This window comes from Capra hircus, chromosome 18 (genome assembly GCF_001704415.2).
Source record: "Capra hircus breed San Clemente chromosome 18, ASM170441v1, whole genome shotgun sequence".
Classification (NCBI taxonomy): Eukaryota; Metazoa; Chordata; class Mammalia; order Artiodactyla; family Bovidae; genus Capra; species Capra hircus.
In genome coordinates this window covers 64,092,207-64,113,734 of record NC_030825.1, presented here as the reverse complement: position 1 = coordinate 64,113,734, position 21,528 = coordinate 64,092,207, and the positions used below count along the sequence as shown (strand labels likewise).

The 21,528-nt window shown below is 51.1% G+C and overlaps 1 protein-coding gene across 3 annotated transcripts; it reads right to left on the bottom strand.

Moving 5' to 3' along the window:
• Positions 27 to 19,874, bottom strand: RDH13 (retinol dehydrogenase 13). Of its 3 annotated transcripts, none has more exons than XM_018063107.1 (7): positions 19,690 to 19,874; positions 17,281 to 17,399; positions 14,876 to 15,031; positions 12,157 to 12,261; positions 10,759 to 10,971; positions 9,890 to 9,991; positions 27 to 278 (listed from the first exon to the last, which is right to left on the bottom strand). In XM_018063107.1, the coding sequence occupies exons 1-7, from the start codon at positions 19,752 to 19,754 to the stop codon at positions 190 to 192; spliced, it is 849 nt and encodes a 282-aa protein (XP_017918596.1). In that variant the 5' UTR covers positions 19,755 to 19,874; the 3' UTR covers positions 27 to 189. The 3 variants fall into 3 exon arrangements, with proteins under 3 accessions (XP_017918596.1, XP_017918595.1, XP_017918597.1); XM_018063106.1 differs by lacking the exon at positions 27 to 278 and adding an exon at positions 4,922 to 8,071; XM_018063108.1 differs by lacking the exons at positions 27 to 278; positions 17,281 to 17,399 and adding an exon at positions 4,922 to 8,071 and having other exon boundaries at positions 19,690 to 19,764.

Genomic DNA, 21,528 nt, shown 5'->3' with positions numbered 1-21,528 from the left:
CCGCCTGGAGAATCCCATGGACAGAGGAGCCTGGTGGGGCTACAGCCCACGGGGTCACAGAGAGTCGGACACAACTACACACACACATCTAAGGAGAAATTTTACTCCTCCCCCAGAAAAAGGAGGTCACACGCAACTAGAAAAGACTGACTCTGATACACGGAACTATGAGGGATGGTGTTGCCGACCTTAATCAGACCTGAGAATTTGATGGAGAGCAGTGTGGGTCGGCCCGGGAAGAGGCCTGGAAGACCGATTCTTCTGTAGATATGGACTCTCTGCAGTAACGGTGAGTGTGAAAAGATGCGGCCAAGTCAGAGAAAGAAATAAAGAAAAAAAAAAGTTTTAGAGAAAAACACCTGAATGTAATATAATGTGATATGTCAATTATACCTCAATAAAAAATAAATGCCCAAAACACCCCCAAAACAAGTCCTAAACTTTAGGTATATCATATTCAAACTGAAAGAAACTCAAAGAAAAAGCAAAGAAACAGACAATGAGGCTGAGACTTCATTCTTGAAAAAAAAAGAGAAAAAGGAAGCATTGATCTTCATTCCATTCCTACAGTTTTGATCATCGATTCTTTCCCACAAAGACATAAGTGACATTGAGTAGGACTATGGAGTTTCACATGGGATTTGGCACCTGGCAGTCACTTGATACATTAATTAGCCACTTGATACACTAATTGCCTATAGATAAAAATGTCCCCAACTTTAAAAAAAAAAAAAAAAGAATCCTTATGTAAGTGGACCCACGCCATTCAAACCCATGTTGTTCAAGGGACAATCAATATACAGTTATACATACTTGCATATAAATATATGTAATTGTATGTATGTGTGCGCCTGCTCCGGAGAAGGCAATGGCAGCCCACTTCAGTACTCTTGCCTGGAAAATCCCATGGATGGAGGAGCCTGGTGGGCTGCAGTCCATGGGGTCGCTGAGGGTCAGACACGACTGAGCGACTTCAATTTCACTTTTCACTTTCATGCATTGGAGAAGGAAATGGCAACCCCCTCCAGTGTTCTTGCCTGGAGAATCTCAGGGACGGGGGAGCCTGGTGGGCTGCTGTCTATGGGGTCGCACAGAGTCGGACACGACTGAAGCGACTTAGCAGCAGCAGCAGCAGCAGCGCGCCTGCTCAGTCGTGTCCGACTCTCTGCGACCCCATGGACTGTAGCCCACCAGGCTCCTCTGTCTGTGGGATTCTCCAGGTAAGAATACTGGAGTGGGTTGCCATGCCCTCCTCCAGAGGATCTCCCCAACCCTGGGATCGAACCCACACTTCCTGCATTAGCAAGTGGGTTCTTTACTGCTGAGCCACTGGGGAAATACATATATATAATTGTATATAAAATTATATATAATTACATGTAAATATATATACACATAATTAATTGCACATAAATATATAAAGGTGTATGTATGTGATTGTGCATCTATTATTACATGTATATTCAGTTTAGTTCAGTTCAATTCAGTCGCTCAGTCGTGTCCGACTCTGGGACCCCATGAATTGCAGCTCGCCAGGCCTCCCTGTCCATCACCAACTCCTGGAGTTCACTCATCACATCCATCGAGTTGGTGATGCCATCCAGCCATCTCATCCTCTGTCATCCCCTTCTCCTCCTGCTCCCAATCCCTCCCAGCATCAGAGTCTTTTCCAATGAGTCAACTCTTCGCATGAGGTGGCCAAAGTATTGGAGTTTCAGCTTCAGCATCATTCCTTCCAAAGAACACCCAGGACTGATCTCCTTTAGGATGGACTGGTTGGATCTCCTTACAGTCCAAGGGACTCTCAAGAGTCTTCTCCAACACCACAGTTCAAAAGCATCAATTCTTCAGCGCTCAGCCTTCTTCACAGGCCAACTCTCACATCCATACATGACCACTGGATTTAGTACAGCAATTAAGCAAAACTTTAAATGGAAACTGCACACTGCATATAGGCACAGAGTTCTGAGACGGTGGAATGAACCAACCGGACATTAAAGAGACTCTCCAAGTGGATCACAGAGACTGACTGCTCCTGGGCGCACTTGATGGCTCTGCTCAGACTCAGGATGACCCCACAGTCCCATGGCTCTGTGTGTGGGAAATTGTGTGTGGGAGGCCCCCTCCCATAATATAACAGGTGTCAACAAATTTGCCTCTGGTAAGGGGGAATAGGATTTCACAGCAGATGGAACTGGGTAAGGTAATAAATCGGGTAACTAAGTTTGTACAAGAAAGGGTGCCGTTCCCCCTTGGGGAACAGATTCATGAGTTTACGCTTGGTGATTAAGTACGGGTCAAAGTTTGGAAACATGATTTGCTAGCCCCTTGGTGAAAGGACCCTTATGTTATTCTAACTACCCCTACCGCAGTTAAAGTTGCAGGTATTGTCCCTTGGATCCATCCTACGAGCGTGAAGAGAGCATGCCAAGCAGACCCAGAAAACGCTGAGTGGGCTGCACAGAGGGACCCCGCTGACCCTCGAGAGACTAAGACCATCCTTTAGAAGATCCCGGACGAGCCCCTTGAGGATGAAGCCACACAATCAACTCCTGCTGCTTGGTCTCATCAACGTGCACATTTCTACGCCAACTTCCACAACACCTCCAACTGTTGGGTGTGTGGGGCTCTGCCTCTGTCTGTGATGGATGGACTTCCCTGGTGGCTGTCACCACTCCGCCAAGGAGATTTTAAACCACTCTGCTCTCTTCTGGGACACAATCATAACCTCTCCCTGCTCTCTGGGTGTCAGCCAGACCTACAGTCAACAGTCTTGGGTCATGGGGTTACATTTGATATAAATGCCAGTGGAACAAAAGCCTAACCTACAAGCCCCGGTAAAGCTACCTGTTTACATGCTAGGTGGACAAGATCCGTGTTTCAATGGTATGAGTATACTGCTGCCTTATTCGTGCCCTCCATAGGGACAACAGATACCGTGAGTAAATTCACGATGATTTCACAAAACGGGCCCTCCTGGATAGAACAAAAGCTGTCCAAGTCTTCAATGAAGAGCAACTCCAAGTGAGAAAAGCGGGAATTCAAACCAGAATGGCTTTGGACACACTCGCCGCTGCTCAAGGAGGGACCTGTGCTGTAACGAAGGCTGAACGTTGTGTATGCATTCCTGACTCACTGGCGATGTATCAGCTGCTTTAGGTGACGTGAAAAGCCAGGTGAAAGCACTGTCAGATGAAAACATTCCTTTCTGGACTTCGGTCCCATCTTGGGTGAAGGGCGATGGGTGGAAAGTAACTATATTCACCACTGTCATAGTTGCCTTGATAGTTCTGCTTTGCAGACCCTGAATTTTACAAGGGATTATGAACTCTGTAACCCGAAGGTGGATGTCATTCTCCCAAATTGGCGGTCGGAGAGCCAGGGTGCAAAATACCCCTATGCGTGATGCTCATAATATGAGTTAAGAGCATCAGGAGGGGGGAATGAAGGAGGAAACAGGCAGAGCTGGACTCCATCCTAGGCCAGGCTGCGAACATTGGGCTGCATGCACGATCACCCTCCCAGCGGACTCTGAACTTTGTGCCCCGCGTCTATAGAAGCGGCAGATCAGTGGGAAACCAGACCACCGGATGAAAGAGCCTCAGGACTTGTACTTGGACTCTCCGTTGCCTAAAAGAATATGCTAGTTATCTCTGTAGCAGAACAAAGGGGTAAATTCCATTATGTTTATCGGGATATGACCAAACGCCTATTGATAAATATCCACTGTTTATCAAGTCTTGTGACACATGAATCATGGGTTAACTTTGATCGTATCTTTTACCTTGTCCCGACTAGTTTCAAGGAATTTGGGGAGGTGGATTTGAGCACGTACACTTAGGGTATATAAGGTTTTCACAAAAACTGGTCGGGGTCCCTGGCTAAGAGGAGACTCTGCCTTGGGCCTGCCAGCATAATGAACTGCACTCCACTTGCACTGGCCTTCTGAGTGAGTTTGTTTCCCAGAACACATGGCTACAACATAGAACTAACACCCAAGAGATGTCCTTCTCATCATAGGAGACTGGAATGCAAAAGCAGGAAGTCAAGACATACCTGGAGTAACGGCAAATTTGGCCTTAGAGTACAGAATGAAGCAGGGCAAAGGCTAATAGTTTTGCCAAGAGAACGCACTGGTCATAGCAAACACCCTCTTCCAACCACACAAGGAAGACTCTACACATGGACATCACCAGATGGTCAACACAGAAATGAGATTTATTATATTCTTTGCAGCCAAAGATGGAGAAGCTCTATACCGTCAGCAAAAACAAGACCAGGAGCTGACTGTGGCTCAGATCATGAACTCCTTATTGACTTTAAAAATGCTTCACATCAAAAAAATCTTAAACTCTTTTTTCAAATTGGCTCCAGTCACAGGTATTGGGGGGAGGACTGGACATATCTTTTAGGGGAAGCACATCCATTCAACCTGCCACAGAGTCCTGCCTTGTGATGACGTCAGTAGCTGTTGGACCCCGTCTTGCAGGAGGAATCCTCAGGATGTTACTGAACCCAAAGCCTGCCACACCCCTGGGCTTGTACTTCTGTGAAATGGAATTCCTCTTGCCTTTGCCTGGGGTGAAGGTCAGCTCAGCTTAAACTCTGTTTGGTTTTATTTTTAATTGGAATATAATTGCTTTACAACGTTTTGTTAGTTTCTGCTGTACAACACAAATCAGCCATGTGAAATGAAAGTCGCTCAGTCATGTCCGACTCTCTGCAACGGAATTCTCCAGGGCACAATACTGGAGTGGGTAGCCTTTCCCTTCTCCAGGGGATCTTCCCAAACCAGGGATCAAGCCCAGGTCTCCTGCACTGCAGGCAGATTCTTTACCAGCTGAGCCCCCAGGGAAGCCATGTGTATACATATATCCCCTCCCTCCTGAACCTCCCTCCACCCCCATCCCACCCTCTGGGTCATCACAGAGCCCTGAGCTGAGCTCTGTCTACACAGCAGCTTCCCAGTAGCCATCTATTTTACACATGGACGTGTGCACACGTCAGGTCAGCTTAACGCCTTCATGTCCTGTGATCAGCAGCCCAAACCAACTTGACAGAATCCCCAAGCCCAAAGGGCAGCATGAAGGATGTGACCCCGGCCTGGTCTCTCGTGGTGAAGAGCCCACCCGAGCACCCCTTCCACGATGCGCCCTGGGTCCATGCACAACTTTGCCACCATCTCCTCTCTGGGCTGCTTCGGTGGGTTTGGGTTTTGTTTTGCGCCCTCTTGTTGGAGATCGGTTTGATCGTCTTCCGTCCGTCTGAAGGTTATAGCTGGGTTTGTGAACCACCTCAAAGCCTTCAGAGAAGCAGTCAAAGGTGAAGCTGATGTGCGACTCAATGCTTGTGGTCTTTGGGGTTTCTCGGTTTCAGAAAGGAAGCGGACGTTGGTTGTGAAGGTTTGTGGTTAGCATCAGCTGTGGGCCGCTTGCTTGTACGTAACAGACAAATCCTCATGTGGTCAGAGGTTCTCATGGACATTTAGACCTATAACTCTCCCCCAGAAAGAGAGTGGGCTGTAGAATCAGACTCTGAATTCCAACCCCTCTTCTTGCTAACACACCCCAAGTTCTTTTTTTTTGAAAGCAGATAGCGGAGAGTTTGTGATTTTAAAAATCTGTTATTTTCAGTTGATTTGCTTGCCAACAACCCTGGTGAAGCTGATTCTTCTTAATTTAAGCAGAAAGGATTTTTGCTTAAGGATTTTGAAAAGAACAGTGTTGGTGGAAAAGTGGGTGCCCCCCAAGGTGTTCTAATCCACAGAACCTTCTACTTTACAGGGCAAAGGGGGATGATGGGCTCAAGTTCCTAACAGCCAGTGTCAGAGGAGGAAGACGATCCTGGATTGTCTGGATGGGCCAAGCGATATCAAGAGGCCCTTAAAAAACGAGAGAAGGGACTTTCCTGGTGGCCCAATGCTTAACAGTCCGTGCTTCCACAGCAGGGGCTGTGGGTTTGATCCCAGGTCAGGGAGCTAAGATCCCACCTGCCACAGAGCAACCATGGTAGAGAGCCCTCACTCCCAAGTGAAAGAGGCCGAAACAACCAATTTTTTTCTTTTTAATCCCATTGTCTTTAAAAAAAGAAGGAGTGTCCAGGTGCGGCCCACAGAGAAGACAGCGGGCACAGACGGGGAGGTGGGGCCTGGTCACCCGGCACCAGTCCTCTGGCCATTGTCCGCCCGACGTGGGAACAGGAGCAACACTCGCCGTGTCCATGGAGCACTGGGGCGTCTTCAGCGGCCCCTCCCCACCCACCCCCTCGGCACTGATGGCATTCAGGACGGGGTCCTTCTCTGCCCTTCTGTGCATTGTACAATGTGGCCTGCACAGTTCTCCCAAGTATTAGACATTTTAACGTTAAGAGACTTTTTACCTCGATAATTGAGCTCTGTGGGGTCCCCTCCATGCTGTGCCCAAGCGGAGCATCAGCCCCGCTTCTAACTCGCAAGGCGCCCAGACCTCAAGGACGGTCACCACGTGAAAGGAGGAATGGGCCCCTTTAGTCCCCAAAAGTCTGAACTTCTGAGCCGTTCACTGCCCTGTTGATAGTTACGTCAAGAGCCCATTTTCTAAATGTAATAAATCCAAGTTCTTTCGGGCCAGCTCCTTAGCACTCCCCCCGCCACACACACATGTAAAGGAAGAAAGTGAAACCGATGACTCAGTTACAGTTTTGGGGGTTTTTTCCTATTAAAGAGCAAGTTGGAGGGTCTGTGCGGTCGTGGTCCCGGGCCTCCGGGCTCCTCAGTGGTTCCTCCCCGCCCCCCGCCCCCCGTGATGCCACCAGCACGACACGGAGACAACAGGGTCTGTTCCTGTGGGCGTCTCCAGCACCTCGCTGGGGTCTGGCACATGGCAGGTCGTCAGTAAAGATCCACTGGCAGGGAAGGTGCAGCTGCCGTTCTCCGAGCCAGGGGAAAGTCGGGCCCACGTGATGAGCGGCCCGGTGAACAGCTGGGGAAGCCAAGGCTGAGCGAGGAGGCCAGAGGTGCACAGTCACGCGGCGGACCACGAGCCCACTCAACTGCGTCGGACAAACCTGCCCACGGGCATCCTGTCTCAGGCATGGGCCACACCAGAGGCAGGTGACACCGCCCCAAACTCCTGGTGTGGATCCCCAAAGGAGGCGTCCGCTGGCCCAGCCCACCTGCTGGCAGCAGGGCACACTGCGCCAGCCAGCCCTGGGCCAGAGGCTCAGCTGGAGCCAATCCCCGTGTCCAGAGAAGAGGCAACGCCACCACCCAGAGGGAGCCGCAGGCGTGGCAGTTAGCGCCCCTCGGGCAACTTGTTCAGTCGCTCGGTCGGGTCTGACCCTGCAACCCCAGGGACTGCAGCACGCCAGCCTTCCTGTCCTTCACCGTCTCCAAGAGTCTGCACAAACTCATGTCCATCGAGTCGGTGATGCCATCCAACCATCTCCTCCTGTTGTCCCCTTCTCCTCCTGCCTTTGATCTTTCCTGGCATCAGGGTCTTTTCAAATGAGTCAGTTCTTCTCATCAGGTGGCCAAAGTGTTGGAGCTTCAGCTTCAGCATCAGTCCTTCCACTGAATATTCAGGGTTGATTTCCTTTAGGATGGACTGGTTGACTCTCAAGAGTCTTCTCCAGCATCACAGTTCAAAAGACTCAGTGCTCAGCCTTCTTTATGGTCCAACTCTCACATCCAAACATGACTACTGAGAAAACTACAGCGCTGGCTAGCCGGGCCCTTGTCAATACTGCCACCTGGTGGATGCTGCGGGCATGACAGCTAGGCTTGGTGAGCTGCTCCACCCTGGCGGCTCTGCCTGCCCGGTGGCCTCCACGCCTGTTCCCAGCGGTTATTTGGGGAGCGGCTGTCCCCTCTTCCCATGGGATCCATGGGACATCTCCAAGCCCACCAGGCGGACACTTTCAGCCCAAAGCCTCTTGGCTACTTCCTCATCCTCAGCTTCTGGGGCCGGAGGCTTCTCTTTGAGTACATCAAAGTACTTTCCAGAAACGCCCTCCAACTCCTCCGCCACGGCCAGGTAGACGCTGGGCTGGGCCGCCAGCTGGGGGCTCTTGACCAGCAGCCAGAAGATGGGCCCTGCAGTCAGTCCACAGAGAGTTCAGTCCAGACATTCAGAGAGGAAGGTACACCTCACCCCAGGTTGCTCAGGGCCCACCAAAGCCAGAAGGGTCCCTGGAGTCCCACAGAGCTCACCTCCAGGCCTTTGCCACTCTGGTTCCTTACACAGGAGCTCCCTTCCCTGGCATTGCCCAGACAAATCAACTCCAGATGCAGGAACCAGCCTGAAAGCTGCCTCCTCCAGGAAGCCCCCCTGGCTTTTCCCAGGAAAATGGAAGGTCCAAGTCCTCACCCCACCCGATCTTTCTTTTTGCTTTGTTTTTGGCTGCACCATGCATGGCATATGGGATCTTAGTTCCCCGACCAGGGATTGAACCTGTGGCCCCCGCAGTGGAGGCCCAGTCTTAACTACTAGACCACCAAGGAAGTACCCCCACCACCCCGATCTTTCCTTAAACTAACTTTTGTGTATTATCTCCAGCGCCAGCCTCAGCTTAAGATTCTTGATACCTAGCCGCCACCAACTAAAATGTCTACCAGGATAACAAACACTAGTTATAAAGCTCTCACTATTTATTCAGCCTAAATCTGGGCCAGGCACTGTGCTGGTCCTTTCAAGGGCGGCCTCATCTAGTCCTCCCCACTGTGAGACAGGTACTGCTATGAGCCTTACTGGGCAGATAAGGAAATAGGGATTTGGAAAGAAGTCCCTTTCCTGGGTGGCCCAGGCACTTTGGGATGAAACTGCAGCTATCCCAAGCATGGCTGGACTCTAAGCAGTCAGCCCCATGACCTCCTCCTCTGAAACACTTTTCTCACTGGTCATTGGAAGAACTGATGCTGAAGCTGAAGCCCCAGTACTCTGACCACCTGACGCGAAGAGCCAACTCATTAGAAAAGACCCTGATGCTGGGAAAGATTGAAGGCAGGAGGAGAAGAGGACAACAGAGGATGAGATGGTCAGATGGCACCACCAACTCAGCGGACGAGTTTGAGCAAGCTCTGGGAGATGGTGATGGACAGGGAGGCCTGGCGTGCTGCAGTCCATGGGGTCCCAAAGAGTCAGACACAACTGAAAAGCTGAACCACACAAGGCTCTGGCCTGTTTCCCAGGGTGTTCTGAGGCTGGCAGGCTGGGCAGACACATGAAAGTGACTTTCAGGGAAGTCAGGGAAGACTCAGGGGAAAAAGAAGATGCCGGGTAAAGCAGAAAAAGCCCCTGAGATAGACTCTGAGTGTGGTGTGAATTTCATGTGTGGGGGTCTTCCCTGATGGTCCAGTGGTTAAGACTCGGAGCTGCCAATGCAGGCAGCACGGGTTCGATTCCTGGTTGGGGAACTAAGATCCCACGTGCAAGGCGGCCAAGAGGTAAAAGAGAGTGAAAATGTATGTGTGGACTTACTGAGCTCGAGATGCCCAGAGAGCAGGGAGAATACTGTTTCCGGGGTGTCTGTGAGGGTGCGTGTAAAGTCTGTGAAATCCACCCTCCCAAGGTGGGCGGGCACTGGGAAGTTAACTGGGAGTGAGACGCTGAGCCCGGACGTCCACCCCTCTTGGCTTTTCGAGTCAGCCTGGGACGTACACCAGCGGTTCCCCTGGTCCTCAGGCCCTTGGGTTTGGGCTGAACTACAGGGCCAGCATTCCTAGGCCTCCGACACAGATCAGGCCCCCACAGACGCATGAGCCAAAGCCTCCTAGTCAATCTCTCTAAATACCCCCGGATATCCTCTTGGTTCCGTGTCCCTGGAGAACCCTAGTACACTGAGGAAGGGCCCTGGGCCCCAGGCTGGGAGGACAGGGACTCAGCTAAGGGACCCCAGGCCAGGAGGGGCTCACCAAGCGTGAAGCTGGAGAAGGCGGAGCTGCGCATGCCCGAGTGTCTGCCCAGCTCTGTCCTGGCCACGCCGGGATGCAAGGCGTTGACAGTCACGCCCGTGCCTGGGACCGAAGGGAAGAGTCAGGCAAGCAGACAGCAGGTCCACCCCTTACCCAGAAGGCTGGTGCTGCCCGCCCTGGGCTCTGGGGCTCCCCCAAGTCTCCGTCACCCTCCTGCTCTGAAACCTTCACATCCATGCTTTTGTCTTGCACGGCAGCTGTCTCACAGCTGCCCAGAGCAAAGCTTCTGAATCTGAGTGTGCAAACATCACCTGGAGGGCCGGAGAAGCCTTCAGACCGCTAGCGTCTGAAGCAGTGGGTCAGGGAGGGGTCTGAGATGCTGCAGTTATGACAAGCGCTCGGGTGAGCCCACACTGCCGGTCATCAGACCCTCTTTAAGAAGCAAGGGCAAGGGCAGGCTCTTCAGCTTTGGCACTACGGACGCTGAGCTGGGATCATTCTTTATCCTGTGCATTGCAGGATGTGGAGCACCACCCCCGGCCTCTGCCCACGAGATGCCTGGAACATCTCCCAAACTGCCCCTCTTCCCCAGACAGACAGCCAGAAACATCTCCAGACACTGCCAAAGCTCCGCTGGCCTAGAACAGCAAAGGCTGGGGTGCCTGCTGGGAGGAGCAGAGGAGAGGGCGGACATCGGCTATCTGTCTGCATCGGGCACCGGCGGGGAGCGGGTGGTAAGTGTGTCATGGGTTGGCCTGCTCTGTCCTGGAGCCACCGCTCGACCTCCCATCCACCCAGGGTCACAGCAGGACCGTTTCAGGCTCAGAGCCACCGGAGCGGGGAGCCCAGCGAGGCTCGGCCACACGCACCTTGAAGCCGCCGGCTCAGCTCCTTGGTGGAGAGGACGATGGCCAGCTTGCTCTGGCAGTAGGCCGCCTTCGTGTCATACTTCCTCTCCTCCCAGTTCAAGTCCTCGAAGTCTATGTGCCCAGCAACGTGGGCCAAGGACGAGACGTTGATGATGCGCGAGGGGGCGGAGGCTTTCAGCTTGTCCAGCAGCAAGTTCGTCAAAAGGAAGTGGCCTGGAAGAAGGAAAACAGAAAGTCAACTTTCCCTCAATTCTTGTCCCGGGCACAGGACCCTACTGAGAACATCACCTTATGGCCTCCTTCCGTAACCTGTGTTTCTCAGCAGGGTCCCCCTCTGCCCTCCAGGAGGGCATTTGGCAAAGTCTGGAGGCAATCTTCATCATCAGAGCTGAGGACCGAATGGGAGTGCTACTGCCACCTAGTGGGTGGGGCCAGGGATGCAGCTAAAAACCCCACAGTGCAGGAGTTGCCTGGGGGCCTCGTGGTTAGGATGCTGGGATTTCACTGCTGCAGCCTGGGTGCAATCCCTGCCCAGCAAACTGAGATCCTACGAGCCCTGTGGTGCACCCAAAAAAAAAAAAAAAAAAAAATCCTGCAATACACAAAACAGTCCCCACAACTAATTATCACCAAGTCCTGTGATAGCCCTCTCTGAGGGCTGTCTCTCAAAATCCTTTCTCCGTTTCTTTTCTAGTGATAGAATTTTGGGTTACCCATGAGACTGCCCAGTAAACGACTACATTTCCCAGTCTCCCCTGAAGCTCCATCAGGTCACATGACTGAGTCCCAGCCAGCAGCGGACGAAGACAGGCACATGTGTGTTACAGGTGAACTGGGCGTGCTTAAGTTGCTCATTCCCTTCTCCAAGGGATCTTCCCCACCCAGGGATCAAACCCGGGTCTCCTGCACTGCAGGCAGATACTTTACCACCTGAGCCACCAGGAAAGCCATGTCACACCCCAAACACCCCTGGAAAAAAAAAAAAGTCCTACCCTCCAGTACCTCGGAGTGTGACCTTATTTAGAGAGAGGGTCTACAGGAAGGTGGTAAACTTTAAACGAGGTCATCAGGGTGGCCCCTAATCCTGTGTGACTGATGCCTACCCAGCGTCCCTCAGCCTTACCGCCGGACTCAGCGTGACAACAGATAGACTGACCCAGCAAGTGAAGGACAGACAGACACTGGGGGACAGACAGACAGAGGGACAAGAGGCCAAGAGGCTGAGGAAAGGTCCGGGACTGAAGGCCCAGCCACGAACAGGGGGCTCCCCGAGCTGCCAGGTGACCCCACACACGGCCGCCTTGAAGAGCGGAGGAAGACCCCTCCCGGAGCCTGCGTCTGGTCCTGGGGGGCCCCCACCCACATCCCAGGCAGATGCCACTCAGCCCGCAGCCTCACCCAGGTAGTTAACGCCAAGCTGCATCTCAAAGCCGTCCTCGGTGGTCCAGTGGGGGCACCGCATCACGGCCGCGTTGTTGATCAGGATGTGAACATGCTCCTCCTCTGGAAAACGGGGGTAAGGACAAACGGGGCTGAGTCTTCCCCTCTGTAAAATGGGTAACATTACCTGCCAGGTAGGACGGCTTCATTACAATCCACTCAAAAAGTACTTTCTGCAACCCAAGTGTCCATCAACAGGGGAATGGATAAATAGACACGGTGCAGTGGAATATTATTCAGCCATAAAAAAGAATGGATGACGCCATTAGCAGCAACAGGGACGGGCCTAGAGATGGCCACACTAGGCAAAGTGAGCCAGAGAAAGGCCGAATTACATGATATCACTTATACGTTGTTACTGTTCAGGCACTAAGTTTGTGTCCGAGCCTTTGCGACCACATGGACTGCAGCACGCCAGGCTCCCCTGTCCTTCACTATCTCCCAGAGTTTGCTCAGATTCATGTCCATTGAGTCAATGATGTCATCCAACCATCTCATCCTCTCACTTATATATGGAATCTAAAAAAAAAAGGATACTAATGACTTTATTTACAAAACAGAAATAGACTCACAGACATAGAAAACTTATGGTTACCAAGGTGCAGAGGGAGGGATTAATTAGGAATCTGGGGCTAACATATGCCTGTTACTCTATATAAAATAGATGACCAACAAGGACCTACTGTATAGCACAGAGAACCATACTCAATACCTTGTAGTAATCTATAATAGAAAAGAGTCTTAAATAAATGTATTTTTGTGAACATTCACGTGTGTATATAACTAGATCAGAGTTCAAGTTTGCTATAAACCTGAAACCAACAGAACGTTGTAAGTCAATTACATTTCAATAAAAATTTTAAAACACACTATAAACCTGAAACTAACAGAACGTTGTAAGTCAATTACATTTCAATAAAAATTTTAAAACACACACATGAATTCCCCGGCAGTCCAGTGGTCAGGACCCCACGCTTCCACAGCAAGGCACATGGACGCAACCCCTGGTGGGGAACTTAGACCCTGCAGATTCCACGGTGGCAGTGGCAGGGAGAGAAACACACACACAGAAGACAGCCACAACAATAAAAGAAAAAGCCCTGCCCGCCCTGGCCTCCAGGAGAGAGCTGGGGACAAGCAGCGAGGGGCAGTAGCGGCTGTATATCAGGCTGCAGTTTGTACAAAAATCCCGAGGGGAGGTGTAGCCCCTCGTTTGCTTTATGCACGCATAAACGGCCCCCCAGAGGACGCGCAGCGGGAAGCAGTGAGCCCGTCTGAGGACAGCAGCCAGGGAGCCAGGGGCGGGTGCGCCAGGAAGATGCTTCCCTATAGCCCCATTTGCACTTTCTGAACGTTTAAGCTTGCAAATGTTACTCCTGTCTGAAAAGTAAATAAATATGTAAGCGGTTCCGAGACCGTGTGGCGAGCAGCAGGAAGAGCGAGTCAGCCATCAGGGAGATGGAAGTGCAAAGGAACACCAGCCTCATGCCTGGCTCTGCAGGAGACGCCCAGCGGAGAAGGTGGGCGCTCCTGGTGCTCTGCGCCGCCCCTGTGAGTCACTTGTCCTCACGGCTGACACGGCCCCAGGTGCTCCAGAGACAGAGCCTGAATTTGACTCACGTCTGTGTCCCCAGAGTCATCTCAGCACCAGAGAGCCTGAGCAAACAGTGGGTGAGTCGGTGTTTCTGCCCTTCTCCTCCTGGTTAACTCTTCCTCTGCCCCCCTACACATCAAACCCGTTCCCGGCCTCTGCTTCTCCCAGGAGCCCAGCTCAGACAGAAGGGCTTGGTTTTCCTGGAGAGTGGGACTCGATCACCTCCTTCTGTAAAGGACCAGGCAGCAAATACTTTCAGTTCTGCAGGCGATTTGGTCTGTCTCCACCGAATCCTGCCCTCGCAGGACTAAAACGGCCACAGACAATGTGGAAGTCGATGGGCCCAGCTGTGTGTCAACAAAACCTTACGGAGATGACTTTGTTGCTGTTGAGTCGCTCAGTGGTGTCTGACTCTTTGCAACCCCATGGACTGTAGCCCACCAGGCTCCTCTGTCCATGGGATTCTCGAGGCAAGAAAACTGGACTGGGTTGCCATTTCCTTCTCCAGCAGATCCTCCCGACCCAGGGATCGAACCCACATCTCCTGCATTGGCAGGCAGGTTCTCTACCACTGAGCCACCAGGAAAGACCCTTTATGGAGATACATGCATACATATAGCGGACTCACATTTTTCTACAGCAGGAACTAACACAACGCTGTAAACAATCATACTTCAGTTTCTAAAAAAAAACCTTTAGGAAAACTAAAATCTGAATTCCAGGAACTCCCTGGCGATCCAGTGGACCCTGGGCTTTCACTGCCCAGGGGGCAGGTTCAGTCCCTGGTCCGGGAGCTAACATCCTGAAAGCCACAGAGTGTGGCCAAAAGAACAAAGCACAGTCTGAATTCCAGATAAAAGCCACACGTGGTGAGATGTTATTCTTTTTTCTTTCCCACACGCAAAAGTGAAAATATGCAAACGTGACAATGTCAGAAAGGAAAACGGTGTAAAATCTTCACCCAAAGACTGAACAGAACCGGGCAGTGAGCAACACTCGGCTCCAGGGCCTGCCTGGTGCGGTCCCCGGCCACGGCCCGGCCGCGCAAGCCCTCCCTCACAAAGCCAGCGGACTCTCTCTTGCCTTCAGTGACCTGCGCCGCGAACTCTCGGATGGACTTCAGCGAGGCCAAGTCCAGGTGCCGGGCGTTGACGCGGTGATTAAGGGTCTCCCCTCGAATCTCCTTGGCCGCCGCTTCGCACTTCTCCATGTCTCGACAGGCCAGAATGATGTTGCCTCCTGAAAGAGCCAGACGAGAAAAAAGCTTTTTTAATAAACATAAAAAAGATCCACTCCTAAGTGTATGTACCCAAGATAAATGAAGAGATAAGTCCGTACAAAACTATGTACTCTAACGTACACAGAGGCACTGTTGAGGTAGAAACGCCCCAAATGTCCATCGAGGGAAGAATGAACGTGGAGGGGGAGGGATAAAGTGGGGGTTTGGGACTAACATACACTCTCTACTGCATATAAAACAGATAACCAACAAGGACCTGCTGGAGAACACAGGGGACTCTGATCAGCATTCTGTGATGAGCTGGATGGGAAAGGCTTTGAAAAAGATACATGTGTGTTTAAAACAGAATCGCTCTGCTGCCCAACTGAAACTAATGCAACACTGTAAATCAACTAAACTCCAATAGTTTCTAAGAAATTATTCAGGGAAACGTGGTCCATGCATCAGTGGAATATTACCCAGCCATGAAAAGGAAGGAAATCCCAAAACATCTACCCCACGGATGAGCCTCACAAACACGATGCTCACTCAGTCAAAGAAAGCAGATGTAAAAGGACGGTGTATGATTCCATTAATCTGAAATGCCCCGAAGAGGCAAATCCACAGAAGGAAGACCAGTGGCTTCCTAGCTCTGCAGAGGATGGGAAATTAAGAGGGCGATGGCTTAGAGGACCCAGGTTTTATTTCGGGTGTGATGAAACATGTTCTACAATGGAGAGCAGGCATGGTTGCACGTTTCTGTGAATATACTAAAAATCACAGAAGTGTGTATTTTTAAATGTGTGAATTAAATCTTAATACACCCATTAAAAAAAAAAAAACTTTTTTTTTTTTTTTTTTTCAAATTAGAGAAGTGAGGAGAAACGGTCTGAGAAAAGGATGGGCAACCACGATGCTGTGTGGGTCTTTGGGGCTCCCCTGGGGTGGACCAGCTGCCTCCTACACACTGGCGGCCCCGTCACACAGTCCTGGACAGAGCTCATCAAGTCCGGGCTCCGTCCATCCTCGCAGGGCCAGCCCGCCCTTGAACGGTGGTGGGTGTGTTGGCCCAAGTTCCAGTCTCTCCAGGTCCGGAAAGGAACACCTGCCCCTACGTGGGGGAAATCCCATGTGATGAGGCGCAGGGGCAGAGGACCACCCATCACGGCCCCCATCACTCTGACTTCGGGGCGAACATGCAGCTCAGGCCTGGCTGATCCAGCAGGGACGCATTCACTGGCCACCGTGTCTGGAGCCCCCCAAGGAGAGGTCCCGGCCGGCCTCCCCCAGCCCTCACAACTGCCCTGGCCTCTCCCTCCCAACTCCGGTCTTCCAGGTCTTCAAACAAAAACCGGGACGCCTGTCCCCCCAGAAACCCCACTGATTCTAAATTCAAAAGAGAGCTCTATGGGGACTTCCCTGGTGGTCTGGTGGTTAGGAACCCGAGCTTCCTGTGCAGGGGGCATGGTTCGATCCCTGGTCAGGGAACTAAGATCCTGCATGTCACACAGTGGGGCCAAAAATAAATTAATTTTTTTAAAAAGAGAGATCTGTGTGCTGAGGAGGGCACTTCTCCATAAGCCCGCTCTTACAATGAGAAAAACATCAAACAGACCCAAATCGAAGGGGCCATTCTTCCTATTAAAGACCTGGTCAGTAAGCTTGGAAGAGCCTGAAGTCAAGTCTTACTCCCCAACTCTGACCCAGGCCCTAACCCAGTCACCAGGACTGAGTCCAAACAGCATAGGAGAGGGCGAGGCCGATGCAGAGAAAAAGCCAACCAGAAACTGCTGACTGTCCATGGGCTCCTCTGAGCCCCTGGACCCATCTGCCCCCTTCCAGGACACCAGGCTTTGGGGCTTATGCCAGCCTGCATTTGTTTCTGCCACTTTCAAAACTGGAAGAATCAGAAGCCTTAACACCCCCAGGTGAATCCCACAGTCCACCACCAGGTCTTAACACCAGATCTTAACCCCCCCAGGGGAATCCCACCGTCCACCACCAGGTCTTAACACCAGACCTTAACCCCCCCAGGGGAATCCCACCGTCCACCACCAGGTCTTAACACCAGACCTTAACCCCTCCAGGGGAATCCCACCGTCCACCACCAGGTCTTAACACCAGACCTTAACCCCCCCCAGGGGAATCCCACCGTCCACCACCAGGTCTTAACACCAGACCTTAACCCCCCCAGGGGAATCCCACCGTCCGCCACCAGGTCTCGGGCCTGAGCCCCGCGCCGAGAAGCAGGTGCCCAACGGGACGCCACCTCTTTTGGCCAGCTCCAAGGCGGTCTGCTTCCCAATGCCCGTGTTGGCACCAGTCACAATGACAGTCTTCCCGGGAATGGTGGCCTTGCTGGGACAAGCCCCGCCGGTGACAAAGTCCCTGGAGTAGGAAACGGGAGGTCAGTTCCATCTGTCTGTCCACTCTCACTGCAGGTGCCCCCAGCGGTTACGATCTCAGACAAGTGACCGCTCTGAGCTTGTGTTCCCCCAGCGGAAAGATGGGAACAGTATCACACAACCCGAGGGAGCCCTGTAGTTACTCAGCACCGCCTGGTGTGGGGAAGCCTCCTCGTCATAACCATCGTTAGCTGATAAAGACCCCTGTGTCCGATCCCTACGGCTGTTGTAACATTTCACCAGGAGCTCAGTGGGTTAAAACCACACAATAGAGTCTGCAGGTCAGAGTCCCAGACGGCTCTCACAGGATAAAACTGAGGTGTCAGCAGAGCTGTGTTCCTTCTGGAGGCGCAAGGGAGAATTGAGAATTGTTCCCGAGGCTTTTCCAGATTCTAAGGGCCACCTGCATCCCTGGGCTCGTGGCCCCTTCCTCTGCCTTCAAAGGCAGCAACAGCAGCACCAAGTGTCTGGCTCTGATTCTTCCACCTCCCTCTTGTGAGTACCGTTGTGATGACGCTGGGGCCACCTGGTGATCATCTCCCATTACGGAGGTTCTTAATGACATCTGCAGAGTCCCCTTTGACCAGTAAGGAAACACAGTCATGGGTTCTGGCCATTAGCATGTGCGGGAGAGGGCAGGAGGGCCTTATTCCGCTACTGTGTCCATATTCCAGAGGCTAAATACTGGAAACAACTAAATGTCCCCAACAGGAAGCTGGCCAGAGAAACAGTGTCCTCTCCAGACAAGAGGGTCATTTTTAATTAAAAATAAATATTCATATTCCCGGTCCCCAACCAGGGCATTCAGCTTTTATTCTTCCCATGCTGATATTTTTTATTATTATTATTTTTAAGCTTTTTCAGAACTAACAGACATCAGCATGACTAAAAATAAAAACAGCAGCCAATGAATTTGTTTTTTGGCCATGCCTTCTGCTTTGAGGGTTCTTACTTCCCCAACCAAGGACTGACCAGTCAGGCCCCGGCAGTGAAAGTGCCAAGTCCTAACCCCTGGACCACCAGGGAATTTCCCGATGATTTCTATGATAAGGAAAAGTTATTTCCATTTCCTAGAGCTTCCAAAAAAAAGGCGGTTAATATTTACAAAGCAGGAGTTTATAAAAAACAAGATAGCAGCCGGCTACACAAAAAAGACTTTATTGGATCAGGAGGAACAACTTCAAAATGAACCCTCATCACAGAGCAGATGAACAAGCCTAAACATATTTATGCAAAGAGATTAACAGTCAATCAGTCTATCCTTCAACCCCTTGTGAGAGGGGAAAAAAAAGATACTTCAATATTGCAATCACTTTCTGGCCTAACTCCCAACTCTTGTGTAACTGCAATAAAATATGTATTGCTAATCCTGAACACTTAACATGAGGTCTACCGTCTCAACAAATTTTTAAGTGCACAGTATAATACTGTTACTACAAGCATAACATGGTTATATTTTTAGGTGCTCAACAGTCACACTGTATGGCTTACAATAAATGTAAAAGGCAAATGTAAAAGATTTCCATCTTCACAGAAAGTTCTACTGAATGGTGCTGCTATAGAATATTTGGTTGCTGTATTTTGGTTTGGAGTGGGGGGGGGATTTTTATATTGAAGAATAGTTGGTATACAATATTATATACTGTACAGGTGTACAACATAATGCCTTACAACTTTTAAAGGTTATATTCCATTCATATCTACTGTAAAAGAGTTGCTATATTCCCCTGGTTGTACAATATCTCCTTGTGGTTTCTTTTATAACTAACAGTTTGCACCCCTTAGCCCCCTGTCTTGTTTTTATTTAGTGAATTAGCCCAGGAACCACGGGAAAGAACTGTCCTACGTGTATATCCCACGCAATAACGATCTTTTCATTGACTGAGTTGGACCACTCTAACTTGTTTCTCTGATTCCGGACAAGGAGAGCTTAGATGGCACACACGTTCCTTGCATCTGGGCCAGGACGTGACATATGGGAGGTGCCCAGTAGGTATCTGCTGAATGAATGAATTAATGCACTGAAAGTCCGGAAATAACTAGACCAAAACGTTTACCAGGGCCCGGATCCGCCCCTCTCTCTGGCCGACCTTGGGCCGTGACCTGCCCGCTCGGGGCCCAGGCTTGCCGCCGCATTCTCTGGGAGCACTGCTGGATGAGTGGACTGGAGGACTCCTGGGTGGGCGAGGAGCCGACGATCTCCACCCGGCCCTCCCTCCCCGTCCAAGCCCACCGGCCAGCCGTTACCGCGCCTGAGACCCGCGCGAACTCACTTGAGCAGCACGGCGCCGCCCACGGCCGTGCCCAGCACGGACAGCGGCAGAACGTAGCGGCTCATGCCTGGCCGGAGCGGGAGTCACTGGAGCCGCCCGCACGCGCGAGTCTCGGGGTCTACACCGAGAGCGCGCCGCCCGGGACCCACGTGCGGAAGGGCACACGCCGCCGGAACCCGCGCCTCCGGAAGGGGCGGGGCGGGGGCGGGGCCTCCGGGGTGAGACCTATGGGGACGGACTGCGAGCGCTGCTGCTGCTGGGAATGGTAGTTTTCGGGGCCGGGGCCTCGGGGGCGGGGCCTAGGCGCTGTTCCGATGACGTCACACTCGCTCCGCTTAAAAGTTCAGCGCCGTATGTTAGGGACCCCAGGATCCCAGCGAGGCAGCTGTCGCTTCCGGGTCTGGGTCCTCTGTTTGTCTTTCAAGTGGATCAGCCTGTTTCCTCATCTAAAAATATGTGTGCCTACGACCTCGCTAATGTATAAAACAAAACAGCTGCGAGACGATATTGTACAGCCCAGGGACAACAGCCAGTATTCCATAAAAACTTTAAACCGAATGTAATCCATTAAAAATTTGAATCACTGTTGTACACCTGAAACTAATGTAGTACTGAAAATCAAGTATACCTCAATGAAAACAAATAAATAAGTGGCATAAATACACGAGTTATTTGTCGATTTTCTGGGACAATTTAATAAATTCAATGCTCAGAATCCAAGACCTGCAAGCCTGGGAGGTTCCCAGATTCCTGGAGTACTGAGCAAGGAGGTCATGCGGGCGTAAACTTCGGGTCTGAGGGAAGAGGGGCCGGGGGTGCGGACTTCGGGTCTGAAGCAGGAGGGGCTGGAGGCGTGAACTTCTGAGTCTGAGGAGAGGCCCACCCTAATTCAAACTGAGGTCACCCTAATTCCATACATCTGCAACAACCCTATTTCGGAATAAGATCATATTCTGAGGTCTACTGCACATTAGGATTTCAACATCTATAAATGTGTGGGGGTAGAAGGGAGAGGCAGTTCAACTCATCCCACTTAAAATAATCAAAAGTGGGAAGCAATCCAATTTTGTAATAGATATGTCCATCAACAGCTAAAGGAATAAGTTATTTATAGCAAATTCAGACAATGGAAAGAAAGTGAAAGTGAAGTCGCTCGGTCTTTCCCGACTCTTTGCACTCTGTGGACTGTAGCCTACCAGGCTCCTCCGTCCTTGGGATTCTCCAGGCATGAAGTGATTTGCCATTCCCTTCTCCTCAAACAACGGACTCTTTCTTAATGAAAAGGAATGATCTATCGGTATTTGTACAATATGTATGATTCCATTTACATGACAGTCTAGGGGAGAGAATGAAGACCAGTGGTTACCAAGGGTTAAGGGGGTGGGGGAAGCGATTACTGCAAAGGGAACCTTTGGGGAGTTTTGGAAAGAGTATCTTGATTACGCAGGAATTTATAACATGACAACATACATTCGTCAAGTCTCATCAGTATGTTCACTGAATTTTGTTGCATGTAAGACACTTCCCAAGCGGCGCTAGTGATTTAAAAAAAAAAAAAAAAAAAAAAACTCGCCTACCAGTGCAGGAGATGTAAGAGGCACTGGATCAATCCCTGGGTCAGGAAGACCCCCTGGAGGAGGAAATAGCAACCCACTCCAGTATTCTTGCCTGGAGAATCCCATGGACAGAGGAGCCTGGTGGGTTACAGTTCATTGGGTTGCAAAGAGTTGGACACAACTGAAGCGATTTAGCACGCACGCATTTCATGTAAATTATACTGCAATAAAACTGATTAAAAAGTAAAAAAAAAAAAACACACACAGAAAAGATTTTCATAAT

Excerpts from the sequence above, each read along its gene's own strand:
- RDH13 (XM_018063106.1), bottom strand. The coding sequence starts at position 19,754 with ATGAGCCGCTACGTTCTGCCGCTGTCCGTGCTGGGCACGGCCGTGGGC. Across the intron at positions 15,032-17,280 it reads CTTGGAGCTGGCCAAAAGAG|GAGGCAACATCATTCTGGCC; the intron begins GTGGCGTCCCGT and ends TGGCTCTTTCAG. Across the intron at positions 12,262-14,875 it reads CGCGGCGCAGGTCACTGAAG|AGGAGGAGCATGTTCACATC; the intron begins GCAAGAGAGAGT and ends CCCGTTTTCCAG.